General features: G+C 42.7%; 1 protein-coding gene across 1 annotated transcript in view; it reads right to left on the reverse strand.

Annotated features, from left to right (window-relative positions):
• Positions 1–12,616, reverse strand: part of DHX29 (DExH-box helicase 29) — a 45,831-nt gene extending 33,215 nt beyond the window's left edge. The window contains exons 1-7 of the mRNA XM_061617943.1: positions 12,240–12,616; positions 10,416–10,489; positions 8,747–8,860; positions 7,797–7,926; positions 6,437–6,576; positions 4,732–4,854; positions 3,479–3,605 (exon numbers count right to left, since the gene is read on the reverse strand). Coding sequence (XP_061473927.1) covers positions 3,479–3,605; positions 4,732–4,854; positions 6,437–6,576; positions 7,797–7,926; positions 8,747–8,860; positions 10,416–10,489; positions 12,240–12,441 — 910 coding nt within the window. The 5' untranslated portion in view covers positions 12,442–12,616. The remainder of the gene's footprint in view (positions 1–3,478; positions 3,606–4,731; positions 4,855–6,436; positions 6,577–7,796; positions 7,927–8,746; positions 8,861–10,415; positions 10,490–12,239) is intronic.
• Positions 12,617–13,597: the final 981 nt, after the last annotated feature.

Consider the following 13,597-nt stretch of genomic DNA (forward strand, 5'->3'; position numbering starts at 1 on the left):
ATCAACAAACCTGCCCCTGGCAATGTCAAACAGATTTGGAAAACATGAAGGATTTGTCTCACTGTGTACAAATTGGTCCCCACTGTGTTGAGGGATAGCGGGAACTTGTGATGGTGACTGTCTCTGAGCGAGAAACGATAGCATGCCCTAGAAGGTGTGAAATGAACTCATGGGACAGCTGCAGTCCCGGAGATGTGGACAGTTGCTCTTGGATAGGCGGAAGTGCGGATGGCCCTACAGGTAGTGAAGAAGAGTAAGCCCCGGGTTGGGTGACTGTTGGCTGTTCAGGAAAACCCGGAAAGTCCTCCTCATCAAAGGAAGCGGCAGGAGAATGAAAGAGGGTAGTTAGCTGTGCACGGGTTGACCCCTCTGGAACTGGAACAGAGACATAGCGAGGCTGCTTGGTTGTGCTGTGGCTGGAAAGATGTTTAGTTTTGGCAACCGCTTTAGCATGCTTATGTTTGACCGCCTTAGGTGGTTTAGGCTTGGTCGTCTGGTTTGTCTCTGGCTGTTGTTTCAGCATGGTTGCCTGGGTTGTCTCTGGCTGTTCTGCCATCATATATATATTAAGGGTAGCAGTACACTGCCACGATGGGGCAGAATGCACTGTTCCGCCATCTTATATTTTCTATGGGTATCAGTACACTGCCACGATGGGGCAGAATGTACAGACCCGAACAGGCTCAGTACACGGCACACGACTGGGGCAGAATGCACTGGCTGATGGCTAAGTACACTGCCACGATGGGGCAGAATGTACACTATGAACAGTCTTAGTACACGACCAGAATGCACGTCCAGATATCTTGGCACAGTATCCGCAGGTGTGGTACAGTATGGAGCAGAATGTAATATTTGCACAGCTTTGCACAGTATCAACAGCTCTGGTACACGGCCACGGAAGGGGCAGAACGTACAGTTCAAACAGCTTTGCGTGGTATCAATAGCCTTGGTACACGGCCACGGGTGGGGCAGAATGTACAGTTCAAACAACCTGGTATAGTATCAAGAGCCTTGGTACATGGCCACGGATGGGGCAGAATGTACAGTTCAAACAGCTTTGCATAATATCAACAGCCTTGGTACACGGCCACGGATGGGGCAGAATGTACAGTTCAAACAGCCTGGTATAGTATCAACCGCCTTGGTACACGGCCACGGATGGGGCAGAATGTACAGTTCAAACAGCCTTGTAAAGTATCAACAGCCTTGGTACACGGCCACGGATGGGGCAGAATGTACAGATCAAACAGCTTTGTATGGTATCAACAGCCTTTGTACACGGTCACGAATGGGGCAGAATGTACAGTTCAAACAACCTGGTGCACAGCAAGTGCAGTAGCAATAGTCTTGATGAAACGGTCACAGTGAGATTGTACTGGTTCAGATAGTTGCAGTAATCAAACAGTTGCCAGAGCCAGCAGCAGATTTAATAAAGGAATCTTGTATAGTAGCAACAGCCTCTGCACACTAAGATCGATCAGCCTGGTGCACAGTCAGTGTAGTATTAATAGTCTTAATGAAACAGTCACAGGTGCAGTCAGTGGAGAGAAGAGATTATACTGGTTCAGATAGTAGCAGTAATCGAATAGTTGCCAGGGCCAGCAGCAGTAGCAGATTTAATGGAGGAACCTGTGAAGACTATAGGATCCTATCTGGAACACACACACAAAGGGCAGGTCACACAGTGGGAGCTGACAGAAGGCCTGGGCTCTGCTATCCATAGCCCGTGGAATAGAGAACCCCCTTTGCAATACTAATGGGCTAGCAGAAGGAGCGGGAAAAATTGACTAATCAGAGAAGGCTTGTGGAGATGAAGAAGCAATGGCGGTCCCCTGGGAGCACCAGCGAACGAAAAAACGGCCTCCAATTTAAAAAGGAGATGCTCTGGAGCCGTGGGGCTGAAAGGCTCGATCGCAGCTGTAAAAGCCAGGGAAAAGAGTCTGCCAGAGAGGCAAGATGGCCAGCAGAATCCCCTAGTGATTGTAGGCTTAGGGAGACTGAGTAAGCCGCAGCCTGCGGGCGACTGGCGCGGCGAGATTTAAAGCTGCTGCAGAGCGAGCCGGGGGAGGCGGGGCAGTGATAGTATGAGGAGCCGCAGCTGCATGCTCTAGGCATAAACCGCCGCGACGAAAAAAGCCGTGGTCGTACCGGGAAGGCGGCGACCCAGACGGCCAGGAACAAAAGATAAAAGGAAGCCTCAAGGGCAGGCTTCTGTGGGGGACATGACTTCTAACGGGCACGAAAACAAGCGGTGTGGAGAGGCCGGGAGCTGCATCTGCAAGCTCCCACCTGAGAGAAGAGAAAACCACGTCCGCGGTCTCTCTGAGAGCCATTAGGCTAGAACCTGGGAAAAAGGCAGAAAAACGGCCCGGGGAAGGGAGAACCCTGTGATGTTCCTATATTAATGTATATATGGTAAGTGTTGGTTGTTTAGAAGATACATGGTAAGTGAAGTGAAAGAGGAGGGGGAGTGAATGGGCAGTAGAATGCTAGATGATTGGCTGAGTGTTTAAAATGGCTGAACGTATAAAAGGAAGAGTGAGAGTGGAATCTGGGGGGAGAAGAGAAAGAGTGGGTTGTTTGGTGGGTTTGAGAGAGTGGTTTGCCAGGAGAGAGTGGAGAAGGAGGGGGGTGGAGTTCGGATTAGTATTGAGTACAACCATATGCTTATGTGCCTTAAGAAGAAATCTTGTTAATCTTGTTAGCTTTGTTATCTTTAATAAATACTTAATTTGGTTTACCAAAGGTCTGATCCTTGGCTGGGGTTTCACAGACCAGAAGGGAGGGTAAGGTAATGACCAAGGCTGAAGGGAAACTGTAACAAATGGTGGCAGCAGTGAAGAGAATAACAATACCAGTATTCAGAGTCTCTGGGAATACTAGTATTGGGATGTTACTGGTGGTTGCCTAGCAGGGGGATCTGTTGAGATCTGTGCTAGAGCGGGGAGAGAAACAATAAAAAAGGACAGTTCGGACTGGTGGAGTCCCTGGTGGTGCCTAGTGACAGGCAGTAGCCACGCACAGGTAGGAACCTGACAGGGAGAGCCAGGGAAGGGCGTCACAAACCCCCCCCAAGGATTCCCCAGGAAAATGAAACAAACAATGTGAAAAACAAGATAGAGGGAAGGGAAGTGTGAAACACACAGACAACAAAACTTCCACACCCTGTCAGACAAATACACAAATGACTTAGCTAGAAGCTACGCTATCAATATCAAACTTGTTCGGTATGAAGGCAAGAATGAACTGGAGAGTGGGAGGGGCCTGACGCCCCTAGTCTTGACTTCAGAAACATTCTTGCCTTCGGACGATAGGTCGAGCTATAACCCGCATGATGGCATTCCTCCTATGGAAAATACAAACAACAAAGACCCACACTTATATAGTGCCAGCTGTGTACATGCTACTTGGCATTAAATACCAGAAGTGTCCCCCCCCCGAGTGTTACAGGTAACTGCATTTTGAGTGCTCCTACCTTGCTGAATGCGTCTTATTTTTTCTTGCGCCACCTTCTGTCCTTGCTTGTTTTTGTCTTGCTTGGAAGAACTTGCTTGTTCTTTTGCTTCCCCTAGTTTCCCAGCCAAGTGTAAATATCTTTCATTCTGTTCCAGATGAAGTAATTAGTTATTTTGCAAGTGTAGGTTATATTAGATACAGTCTAGAAAAATAAGAAGCTAATTTTTTTAAGAACTGCACGTGTGCAGATTCTTGTGCCACTTGGACTTGAAGGGATTTCGTGTTGCTAAAAGAAATGATAAAAAGGTACCAATTTTATTGTAAAGTTTCTTACAAATAATGCAGAAAGCTAGTGTATTCTTCTCCATAAGCAGAGTAAAAGGAACTGCAGGTAAATCTTAATAGAGGGGGTTTATGGCTTTCAAAACACCATTGTGCATTTCAAATGCTCAATTATGACAGCTTTATGCAACTCATTCTTTTAGGAGACACAGAAAAGAGGCAGATTTCCTCAATAAAATGCGAAGAGGAGATAATCTCATTGACCTTTTTCAGTCTGAGGGGTAATATTCCTGACCAGCAGCTTCCAAGGAATGTTGATGTTTTTGTTCCTACACTAAGGCTGCAATCCAATACACACTTACCTGGGAGTAAGTCCCATTGAACCCAATGGAGATTGCTTTTGAGTAGACATGTATTGAATTGCAGTCAAAAACCATGTTCTCACACTACCCTCATAATGTAGAACCAAATCCTTTGAATGCTCCTCACTGGCACCATCCATATGCACATGATGGCAAAGAAGTGGCTACTTCTATTTACCTACCACCATTGTAACCAAATACATTCACCAAATATATTTGCTGAATAAAGCAAAGGAATGGCTTTCCTGATGGAGGTCTTTTAACTTACAAAGAGTGAAAGACGATGGCAAACATATTGTTGCATATATTCCAAAAAAAGTTGCTCTTTAGCACCCATAGGACTATGAAAACAATTTTCAATTTTCTTAAGCCTGGGATTATGTAACAATACCACCTTGCAATGTTTTATATGAAATTGTGATCTATAAATATTAAAACAAACAAGCTGCTTGAAATAAAGGACAACGGACTTGCTTTTTAATGGACACTCAGACAGAGGTCAAGTGTACTAAAGTCTGACTGAAAATCAACAGGCCAAGCATTTAACTTAAAATGACGCCTGTTAAATGATAAGCTACCAACGTTTTTTAGTGAACAAAGATCTATGTAAAATAGCTCATGAACTTACTGGATCAAATTTTTCTTCATCTGAACTTTTCACCGATTCACTGTTGTCCTCATCACTCTGTTGCTCTGCATACTGCAAGATCCATTGCTTCATGCTTGTATCCTTCTGTTTTCCTGTGTTTACCTTTGGATATTGTAAGAATAATTTAGTGATTGAAAATGTTCTGAATGTGTATTTTTAAAATGGGAACAGTGAATCAGGCTGCAGTTTTTTTAAAAACAAGTACAATTTCCTATGAACTTGAGTAGGGGTAATTATATGTACATGTGTGAATACACACACAAACATACTATGTACAAATATATATTTTATGTTCGTAGTGAGGATATTGATGAATGCTACTTTCTAGAATTAGCCCTTCTCAATGGGAGACAGAAGCTCTCTATAGAGAGGTAGCCCCCAATATGTTTATTATAGGAACAAATTATTTATGAACACAGCTTTTTTTTTTTTAAGCAGAGCCAATACTCCTGTACCTGCTTCTTCACTCAGGGCAAGCAGATGATAAGTTAGAGCTAAACAGGGCAATTCTACATGTGTTTAATGAAGTAAGAAATGGGAATTACTTCTTAGTAGGTGAATTTAGGAATGCTAGCCTAAGGGCTTATTAAATTGAACTTCTCACAGGAGCAGGGCCTAAGAAAAAGTTGCCATGTCAATAAGTAGTTTTTTTTAAAAAAATAACTACAATATTTAATTAGTTGTAGGGAAACCTCTTAATTTAATTCCTGCAAGAAAATTATTCCCATATTCCTATTTTTATTTAAATATTTTCAAACTTCATGGCAAAAAAAGGTCCTCTCAAAGCACTTCACAAATAAAAATAAAAAGAATTAGAATTTTAAACAAATTAAAAAATAGTAATGCAAAAGCATTTCACTCCAAACTAGCAATCCACCAAAGACAATTCAAGCAATACAAGATAATATAATAAAAACATTAAAAATAATAGTGACAGTTAAAGCTATAGCTAAAAAATAGACTGGCATAGCTATTCAGTTAAGTAGGTATGCTGGTAGAACATCCCAAACATGCCGGCAGAGCTATTCCACCAGTGAAGATTTCTCAGCAGAATGGCTGAAACGGGATGGAGTTGTGGGTAGCACAGGAAAAGAACATACTTTAAAAATATCCGTTACCCCCAACTTAGTCAAACCCTTATCAACAAAAGCATTGGTATTATCACCTCATGGCCTCTTTTGCTAAATTCTTCGCTTTGACGGGTCCAGTGATTCTGTAGCCGACGTGAAGCAGGAGGCTTGTGGGATCTACTTTGTTGTTTTCATGAAATCTCTGACTGCAGCAAAGTGTCTGCACAGTAGCTCAGTGCAGCAGGCACACATTTAGAATTATGTTGTGGTGTTTTTAATTCATGTTGATTCTCTATGTATGTACCCCAGGATATCATATGGTGAAGGGTGGGTTAAAAGTATTTGTAATAAATAATTTTACAATGGCCAAGTGGGATCATCTTGTGATATGTACACTGCTTTGATGGCTTCAGAAGAAGCCGTTTGTAAGTTTGTAAAAAATCAATCAATAAAAGGTAAAAATAAATAGTTGTGTCAAATCTATACTCTGCTTCAGGGCAAAGAAACACATGCCCTTCAGATTAACAAGTAGTTTCCTTACTCAGAAAATAAGTTATTTTTAATAAAAGCTCCAAAAATCCCTTCACACAGTTTCTCCATATCCAATGAAGTACCTTTTTTTCACAGTCATCTTCCTTCTTTTTATTGTTTGGCACCTGAGGAGTTTCACATCGAGGTAAAGGAGGATAAAATTTTGCTCTTATTTTCTGTTGTTCTTCACCGAATTGCTGACTGAAACCGTCAGGTAATGCATCTTGAAAAACAAAGTTGAAATTCACCTAACGTTTACAGAAAACATGGCCTTTACATGCACATACTGTCCAGATCACTGTCACTTTTTCATGATTTGGCCATGCTCCAGCACTGAAAAAGGAGCTTAAATCCTCCCATTCAATCATCAGTTCTACTCCTGTCATAATTTTGGCACTAATCATTTGTTTGCATAGTAAGTGCACATAGTTCCAATATGCCTTTACTATTCCCTTCCTGTTAATCTCATTCTGAGAACACTTCTGTACCTACTCTCAACTGGAGAGTATGCTATGTTATGGTACAGTTTATTTCTATGCCACCTTTTGGCCAAAAAGACCCTCAAGGCAGCTAACAAAAAATAAACACAAATAAAAAATACACATCAGAAAAGAACAATAGTTTACAAAAATTTAAATAAAAATATTATTATTGTTAAAAAAGCAATAGCAACATCTTTCAATAACAATACAATAACAAATGTCATATTGTCTCAGACGCAATGCTTTTTAATGGAGTTAGTTGATATGCTCAGCTCCAAGTCATCCAGAGATGTACATGTATGTGTGAAACAGCCCCATGTGCCTTTGCTGGATCTCTTTGCAGGCATGTAGCTCCTCTCCTTGAGTGGCAGTGCTTGCCCAAAGCAGCAATAACAGAGAAAGCAAGAGAAGCGGCAGGCATCTCCGCCCGAGCTCAGCAGCACAGAGACACCACCAGCACCCAGCTGTATCCGGAGGAGGAGGTAAAGAAAAAAACTATATGCACTACTGTAATTAAATGGAGTCAGACATATTTTGTCTGAATCCTGGAACTATCTGCTTTAATATGCAGAACATCTACTTGATATTTTATCAAGTTTATCAATTAGTTTAACACTGTGTAACAGAGCTAAAGTACCTCCCTGTGGTAACTGGTGTACATCCAGCGGTAGTTCCAAACAGTAAGCCGCAGGTAAGTTACTAGCATGAATGCAGACTTCTATACCTTTCTTAACTAATTGTATGCTAATCAACTGATGGCTGGTGAGAGTGCGCCTTGCTCCAGTAAAGGAGCAACTGGAATAGCCCACTTGAAGCTCCAGATTGTTCCTTAGAAGCACCCCCACATACACACACACCCTACATGCCCCACACTTGACCATACATAAAGACAGGAAAAAGTCAATTTCAGTTGTAAATAATACTGCTAAACTTCAAAGGCATAGTTTTCCTTTATATTTACCATCGGAAAGGTTTAAGCACAGCCAGTCAAGTGCAGAATGTAGATCACCACCATACAAAATAGTATTTTTCATAGCTTCCTCAATATCTTCAGTCTTAAAAGAAAATCCTTGCAAAGCCATGTATACATCCTATAAAGAACAGTATGTTAAGGAATAAAGTACAGAGCAAATGTGCCAGTTTTTTACTCTTGAAAAAACAACCCCTATTATTGCTATTACATAATAGTCCTCTGTTTTATGCAACTGAAGTGCAGAACAGTTCTCACTGTATAGTGTGCATCAGGAAATCCATACTCACTGGAAGCTACATGTGTGATCAGAGTGCCTTTGGATCAGTCGCAAAGTTTGTAGAGTATGTTTCTACAGCCACATTTCAAAGAGGTAGACAACCATTATTAAGATCTTAAAGAGGGACCCATCCTTTAATCATGGTAAAGGGACTGGGGTGAACTATGGAATCACACACTCCTCCCTCAGCTCTTCTATTTTCAAGCACAAAATACCAACACTAAACTTAATAATGGCTAACCAGCATTGATAAACTCTTGTTAACGCTGTGTTCCCTCTTAAGCAAGGTCTTGATAAAGCAGGGTACACATGTCCCACCCCTGATTCCTTAACTACGGGTAAGAGTGCACTACCATGTTTGCTTCAAGATTATGAAACTGAATTTAATCATAAATATATAATTGCATATTTTTTCAAAATGAAGTCATATTTTAATTTATTGATGAACAGCGAGACAGTCAACTTAGCTGCGATCAATGAAAAAACCCTCCCTACCAATTTCAATGAAGATAACTTAATTCTTTTAGGCACATGGATGTGTAAAAATCAAACCAACTTGGCTTACGATTTCACTTTTTCAGTGACTTCTCCGTTCACCAGCATATTTTATACTACTGGAGTACGTTTCACACGTTTCGTACATGGGGTTCTTATACTTTACCTGTAATTTTTTAGCTGTAAGTCTTCTAGAAATCATTCCCTTTTCACCATTTTGTTTCTTATGCTCATTGATTACACTAATGATTCTTTTTTCCAAGTTACTGTTAATCACTACCTGTGAAGGCAAAATAGGTTATATCTTGAGCAAGTGATTGCAAAATGTTAGCTAAAGTACATTAAAAGTTGAACATAAATGCAAATCCATGGAAATAGAATACACATGGGGGCATGAATCATTCAGATTTCTACATGAAAGAACTGATGCACTAAATATTCATCTGTGTAAGGAAGTCTCTGAATGTTTTTTGATGCCCAGGGGAAGGGCAGACCAATCCAATTCAGGGGAATCCAGCGTAAGTTGTGCTGGAGCAAGAGAAGCTGGTGTAAAGTTCTGCATTTCCAATTGCCATTCAGGAGCTTCTGGGCTGGCTGAACACCAGCTCATTTGGGAGCTGCACACAGGGACCAGAAAGTAAAAGCCTGCTCTCCCAAATGCCCCTAGTAGGGAGTAAGCCCTGTCCATTGACTTCTATTGCAATTATTTTCTTCAACCGACCTTTTTCCAGCATAACTTTTGCCTGGATTGGGACCTGCAGAAGCACTCCAAACACAAGTTGGATGTGACCTATGTCCCTGTGATGTTCATGTATTAGTGTATATATGGTAAGTGCTGTTTGTATAGGAGATACATGGTAAGTGGAATGAAAGAGGAGGAGGGAGTGAATGGGCAGTAGAATGCTGGATGATTGGCTGAGTGTTTAGAATGGCTGAGGGTATAAATGGAAGGATGACAGTTAAATCTGGGTGGACGGTGAACGTGAGTGGGTTGTTTTGGTGGGTTTTTGAGAGGAGATTGGGTGGAGAGTTGGTGGATGTGAGGAGAGTGTGGAGTTCGGATTAATACTAAGACCAGTATCTCAGGAATAGATGAAACCATATGCTTAAGTGCCTTTATAAAGTAATCTTGTTATCTCTGTTATTTAATAAATATATTTGGTTTACCAAAGGCCTGATCCTTGGCTGGGGTTCCACATACCAGAAGGGAGGGTAAGGTAAATACCAAGGCTGAAGGGTAACAAATGGTGGCAGCGGTGAAGAGAATAACACCACAAGTATTCAGAGCAAACCAGGATTATCTGCATTGATACAAAGGGATTGGGACAGCTTAAGCACGCAGTCACAGAGGTAACCTGATAGAGAGACTCAGGCAGAGTCTCTGGGAATACGGGTTATAGGACGTGACTGGTGGTGCTGCCTAGCAGGGGGATCTGGTGAGGTCTATGCTAGAGCGGGGAGAGAAACCATAAAAAAGGACAGTCCGGACTGGTGGAGTCCCTGGTGGTGCCTAGTGACAGGCAGTAACCACGAGCAGGTAGGAACCTGACAGGGAGAGCCAGGGAAGGGCGTCACAGTCCCCTCCCCTGCAACACCCCTTTTTGGGGCCTTACACCAGTGGCTTCACTTGTGTCGGCCTTGGTTGAGCTGGCTGGGTCCCAACTGAGTCAGGCTGAGGGACCTACACCGGTGTCGCCTGGCTAAGTTGGGACTCAGCTGGTGATCCACCACATCCAACTTCCCTCAGCCCGGTGTAAATGCAAGTATATAGAATACTTTCATTTCAGATTAGTCTAACATAGCAGGCTTCTTTTCCTCCTAACAGATGCCCTTACCTTAAGAATAGATTTATCTGCATTTGCGGAAGTGCTCGTGTCAGATGCAGAGCCAAAGCTGTAGGTTTTTGGACCTGTGTGATTAAACAACAATTATTTGCATAATACTGCACAAGGGCAAAACTGACAGTCAAAACACTGGAGCTGCTTCTCTCATATAAGTAAAAGCCTTGCTATACAATTATAAATGCATGTTTACTAAATTTAATATAGTAGGATTTAATTCTTACTATGTACAGTGGGGCTTACTCCCAAGTACGTGTGTTTAGGTTGCAGCTTGACTAAAGCTTGCACATACTCCTGTAAAAATGTAAAGTACTTGCCCTTATACCTCAACAGAATAGTTATAGTAGAGATGGGGAACCTGTGGCCCTCCAGATGTTGTTGGACTCTTAACACCTATCAGCCCAATTCGGCACAGCCAGTGGTCAGGAATGATGGGAACTATAGTCCAACATCATCTGGAGGGCCACAGGTTTCCTATCCCTGAGTTAGAGCATTTGGGTTGTAGCCAACTAAATCATATTCTGAACAGAAATAGAAACTTAAGTCCACTGATTTCAATGGATTTACTCTGAGTATGATTTAGTCAGACATAACACTAATTTTCAATCAAACACTATTATGACTTCTAGTCCAGAAACCAGTAACTTATTTAAACAAGCAAGAACTACATTTTTTGTTTTCCTTAATGAAAAGATAACATGAATTGCTTTACTGTTGCTCAGCTGACATTAAGGTTTCTGCCAGGGGAAGGGAGGGACAACTTCCAGTGATCCCCCCCCCATCACCTAAATCAGCTCTGGAAGGTTCCCAGATTATATTCTAAGTAGCTGTTCCTAAATTCCCATTAATTCATGTACTATTTTTTCATCTATCAACCCAAGGTCTGAAAGAAGACAAAAAAAGAAAGGAGTCAACTGCTTTTATAAAATATTAAGCAACCATTAACATCTTTACCCCAAAATAAAGTCAGGGTCACGTGATGCAGATTAGATGTCTGTGTTTGCTACACAGGATGTGGATTTATTTTTTAAATTCCTTGTGCCTATAAGAGCTGAATTATAGGAAGGGAATAAGGCCTAATATACAAGATGCAGAAATAACCCTTATCCATGTTAAGCTTCTACACATGCCTAGTCATGCTAAAGTTAGCTCATGAACAATCAATGACACAGGGCAGTGTATCTCTGGCATCATGCTAGCCTCAACACATGAATGGGCTGGCAGACATGACACTTGCACCTTAAACATGACTAGGATCACATATGGAAAGCTTGTATGTGTAAGGGCTTTCTCCCATGGCCAGCATCCTGCATAAGTCAGGCCTTGAGAATAAAGACATAAGAAAAGCTTTGCTGAAGGCCAAAGGCCCATCTAGCCTAGCATCCTGTTCTCACAGTTGCCAGCCAGATGCTTATGGGAAATTCGGAAGCAGGACTGGAGGGCATCAGCACTCTTCCCACTTGTGATTCCCAGTAACTGGGATTCAGAGGCACACTGCTTCCGACAGTGGAGAGAGAACACAGCCATCGTGGCTAGTCCTACCTTGCAGCCTGGAGAGCCAGTGTTTCACTAACTGGATTTCTGCCTTATGGTTGCTCTTAAATGAACAGGCCGAAACCTACCAGGAAAGGACATTTCCAGTTCTGGCTTAATGTATGCCCTAAAAACCCTATACAGCGAATCTTACGCAGCACACTACACACGCACACCGGAGTAAGTCCTGTGGAACTCAACGGGGCTTATTTGTGGGAATACATATAAAGAACTGCACTGTAGTAGAACCACCCTCAAGCCACTTTTTGCCTCCCTTGGTAGTACCTTGTTTAAGGCGCGGGTCTTTAACGGCGGGACTCGGGCGGGGAGCTGAGGGTCTCTTGCCTGCAGCTTCCCCGGCGGCGCTGGACTCGGCCGCAGCAGCACCCACCGCTTTGGCCCGGGCTGCGGCTACAGCAGCGGGGTGCACCGCTCCAGCTCCTGCGGCGCCACTGCTGGCCTTATGCTTTTTGTTCTTGCCGCCCATGATTATCACCCACACGCTTCTCTCCCCTGCACAACCCTCACAAAGAGCTCACGCCGGCTCCGCGGACATCCGGGTAAGACAAGCTGCCCGCAGTGACAGTCTCTCTGATTGGGCCACATACCACTACGGGCAAGTCCTAATCCTTACACTCGATGACAGACACTTCCGCCCAAAGTGACAAGAAAGCACCCTCCACTTCCTGTCTTGTCCTAGGCGAACTTCCGGTCGCTTTCTTGTTCCCCTCTTCCAGATTCATTAAAAAAACAAAAACAAAACACCAGTTTTCTAGTTCTGTGCTTAGAGAGATATAAAAAGTACATTATATTAAATCAATATAATTTTCTGCTTCTCACTGGGTTTTAATTTCTCTCTGCAACGTATTATAGTGCTATTGTGAAACATTTTAATGTGATTTTATTATTGTGAGGTGCGCTAAGCTCCCTTTGTGGAGGAAGGGCAGGTTACAAATTTGACATAAAAATAATAAATTATATTTTTAAATGTTCCTTGAGACGGAAGATGACAGCTGCCCATAGGAACAAATGGAGACGTTTAAATGTATATGTGATTGCCCCCTGTCCTGGCAAACAAAGGGTAATAGCAAAGAAGAGGAGGTTTCCCCATCTTCACAGGTCTTATTTTGTATGAAGCTTTAAAAAAAATTACAAAAGTTCTACTGTAACAAAAAATTGAAGCTGTATGGTATAGGGGTTTAAGCAGATGTAGGGAACTTTTGGCCCTGCAGATATTGCTGAACTACAACTCCCATCAGCCCCAGCAAGTGTGGCCAATGGCCATGGATAATGGGTGTTGTAATTCAGCAAAACCTGGAGAGTCAAAGGTTCCCCATGGTTAGAGTTTTGGACCAAGAGCTGGAAAACTATGGTTCAAATCCCCACTCAGCCATGAAGTTTGCTGGGTGACCTTGGGCCAGTCACAGTCTCTCATAAGAAGAAAAGAACACCTGCTGGGACAGGCCGGGGGCCCACCTAGTCCAGCATCTTGTTCACACAGTGGCCAATTAGATGCTGTGGGAAGCTCACAAGCAGTGAGAGCAGGAGCACTCTCCCCTCCTGCGGTTTCCAGTAACTGGTATTCAGAAGCATACTGCCTCCAACTATGGAAGCAGACCATAGCAACCATTGATAGCTATATC

The sequence above is a fragment of the Rhineura floridana genome, chromosome 1 (genome assembly GCF_030035675.1).
Source record: "Rhineura floridana isolate rRhiFlo1 chromosome 1, rRhiFlo1.hap2, whole genome shotgun sequence".
Lineage (NCBI taxonomy): Eukaryota > Metazoa > Chordata > Lepidosauria > Squamata > Rhineuridae > Rhineura > Rhineura floridana.